Source organism: Thalia democratica, chromosome 3, assembly GCF_965202585.1.
Source record: "Thalia democratica chromosome 3, ktThaDemo2.hap1.1, whole genome shotgun sequence".
NCBI classification, from domain to species: Eukaryota; Metazoa; Chordata; class Thaliacea; order Salpida; family Salpidae; genus Thalia; species Thalia democratica.
The window spans coordinates 64,008,639-64,011,728 of NC_139167.1; the positions used below are offsets into that span (position 1 = coordinate 64,008,639).

At 23.4% G+C, this 3,090-nt stretch overlaps 1 protein-coding gene across 1 annotated transcript; it reads left to right on the forward strand.

Moving 5' to 3' along the window:
- The first annotated feature begins 1,929 nt into the window (after nt 1–1,929).
- LOC145832485 (kelch-like protein 36) lies at nt 1,930–2,883 on the forward strand. The gene has a single exon (XM_082939802.1). The coding sequence runs from the start codon at nt 1,930–1,932 to the stop codon at nt 2,881–2,883; it is 954 nt and encodes a 317-aa protein (XP_082795928.1).
- Nucleotides 2,884–3,090: the final 207 nt, after the last annotated feature.

The window sequence follows — 3,090 nt, forward strand, 5'->3', positions numbered from 1 at the left end:
TTATTTTTGTTAAAAAAACATAAACCGAACACTAAAAGTTTATCTACATAAAAAGCAGTTCTATATAATTTCTTTTTTTTTTTTTAATCTGTGAAAAATTAGTAATTAACTAAATTTTTTTTTTAAATCACTATTTTTTTTCAAATCTTAAGCAGTTTTAGTACTTAAACATAACAAATAATAAAGTAAAATTAATTTAATACTCAAAAAAACGTATTTTGTAAACTTTACGAAGTTTTTTACATTTACATGATGGATGCACAGGGTGATATTTGGTATAAAATGTTATAGTTATATTTAACATACCATTTAAACAAGCTTGAAAAACTTTAAAGTATATGAAACAAGAATATCAATTTTTATTTTAATTTTCTATTACAATCAATTCAAAGTTATACAGATTTAATTTGTTTTGCAATTTTTTATTTCACTTTATACACCAATCATAAGTCAACTGAACAAATACAATTTATTTTTTCATAACTTATATATAACTGATTCTTGAACTGACAAAAGAAAATAGACTAAACAAACTAAATCATAATGAAAAAATTACAGAAAAGTAAATATATATTTACTTTATATGAAACTAATTATTAATAGTTAATATCAATATAAGTTATTATTAATAACGTCATTTATATTAAATATATCAATTTAAGTTATTAATATCAGTAAAGTTGAAAATTAAGTGAAGTTACTTACTATAAATAGAATAAATAGAAACTATATTGTTTTACTTTAATTTATTTACTAAAAATACAAAGATAATTATAATTATTTTCATAGAAAATATTTACACATTCTTATTTAAAGAATGTCAGCATTGATATATGAAGTTTAAAAAGATAATAAATGATATTAGTCTCCATGAGGAGACACTTGTTCTCTTAAAAATAATTTTAAACCTTAGTCTAAAAATCAAAAGTATTGAAACGTTGAACAATTTTTATTTGTGTTAGCTTATTTTAATTCAAATGTAATAAATATAAGTTTAGATACATTTTAGCAATGATGTATAAAAAGACGTATTTATGACTAAAATTTTAAGACCGTAAAGTACTAGCTAAATAAAGAAATAAAGTATTATAAAAAGTTTAGCTTTTTTCAAACTCATACAATTTAAATTAAAAAAGGTATAAACTTTTTATTGTTTTATAAACTTTAGAACATTGTCAAATTTAATTTAAAATTAGAAGATAAAAGTTTTATTTTATTTTTTTATAGAAAAAAAGTCAAACTTATGAGTAAAAACTCAGAAAATGAACAAAAATAATAATTTGCTTTCCAAGATACATTTATATATTAATATTAGATAATTATCTTTTTTACATATAAGGTCATTTCTTATATCCTACAGTTAATAGAAATAAATAACTATAATTTATATACTTTAGTGAAATAGCAAAACTATTTTTTGATTTTATTTACTGATTTTTGAAAATCTTTTTATTGCATCTTGTTGTGACATCTTATTTTTTAAAGTCATTAAAAACAATTTATTTGTTCATTTACTTATAATTAGTTTGAAAAATTATATTATAATCCACATCCAAACAACTCTATAGCAATTAAAATAATAAGCTAAAGTTTGCAATTATTCTTAGGTAGCTTACAACAAAGTTTTCTAAATGAAAAAAATACTAAGTTATTAACTAGATATTTTGATTAGTAAAACGTTGTTATGTTAAATCTTTAGATAAGTCTTATTAATATTGCTGATTAGTTTAAGACTTGTACTAATAATGTAATACATTTTCTGTAAAAATCTTATTGAGTTGTATTTTATCATAAATTAATTATGAATCAACTTAAAAAACCAATGTACTTAAGTATTGAGACTTATTTTGAATTAAACTATTTAAGTTTGTTTTGTTTATATAATAATTAAACAGGCTTAAAATTAAACGCTTAATGTTAAAAGCAAAAATGAGTTCTCCTTTTTACAAAGTAAGATCTTCAGTTTTGTATGAAAATCGTTTCTGCAGTCAGGATGAATTCAATGTTGTCGTTTGCGGAGGAAAAGATAAAAACTTGGATGTTACAAATCAGGTTAATGAAATTAAAGGTCCTGATTTTCAAAAATTATCTGAGATTAGTCCAATGGTAAAACCAAGAGATTTATTCATTAATACAGCCGTAGTTGGTTCAGATTTGTATGTATTTGGTGGTGACCATGACGATGCTTGTTCATTTGAGATTTATTCTGCAAAGACCAAATGCTGGAAGGAATTTAAACCCCCTAAACTATTAAAATACTATAGTGTGTGTTCAATCATGAAAAGTGTTTATGTAATTGGTGGTTCAGAAAATAGTTTAAGTTCTTGTGAATTTGAAAACAACTGTTACAAATATAACAAATCATTAAACACCTGGACTAAAGTAGCTAAATTGAACACAAAAAGACGTTCGTCAGCTTCCACCGTATTTGAAGGCAAAATTATTGTCATTGGAGGTAATGAAAGTTATAGAACACTTTTAAAGTCAGTAGAGTCTTTTGATCATCATGAGAACAAATGGAACATTTTATCTGAAATTTTAGAACCAAAAAACGATCCTTCTGCAGTTAGTATGGGAAATAAAATGTTTGTAATTGGTAAAATAGTTCATCGGTGTAGTGCTGAGGTAAATGACAACATTTCTAGAAGATTTGTTCTTTTGACTGCACGACTACGTATGGAAATATATTACAAACTTGACACAAGAACTCTAACTTTTAGTGACAAGTTAGTTGTGTTCACTAACAAAAGGAGCATATTGAGACAAAAAACCGTAGTATACGACGTAATTAAAAACGAATGGGTCACAAAAGGTGATGCTTTGTGCAAAGATCACTTGACGCTCCGTTCTGATTCCACATTACAAAAAGTACCCAAAACATAAATTTACTTTTGAATATGCATCAATAAAATTTCAAAAACTCTTTGTGAAACAAATTATTACAATTTTGTTGACACCCGATTTATTTTGTTTATATTTTGTAACACCTTTGATTTTATTCTGTCGAAATTTGCGTTCTAGTAAAATTATTAAGTTGAAAACGATTTTTTTAATTATATTGATTAAGAAATATTTCATTGTAGTTAAGAT

What these genes read in the sequence shown, in the direction of transcription:
- LOC145832485 (XM_082939802.1), top strand. Translation starts at nt 1,930, where the DNA reads ATGAGTTCTCCTTTTTACAAAGTAAGATCTTCAGTTTTGTATGAAAAT.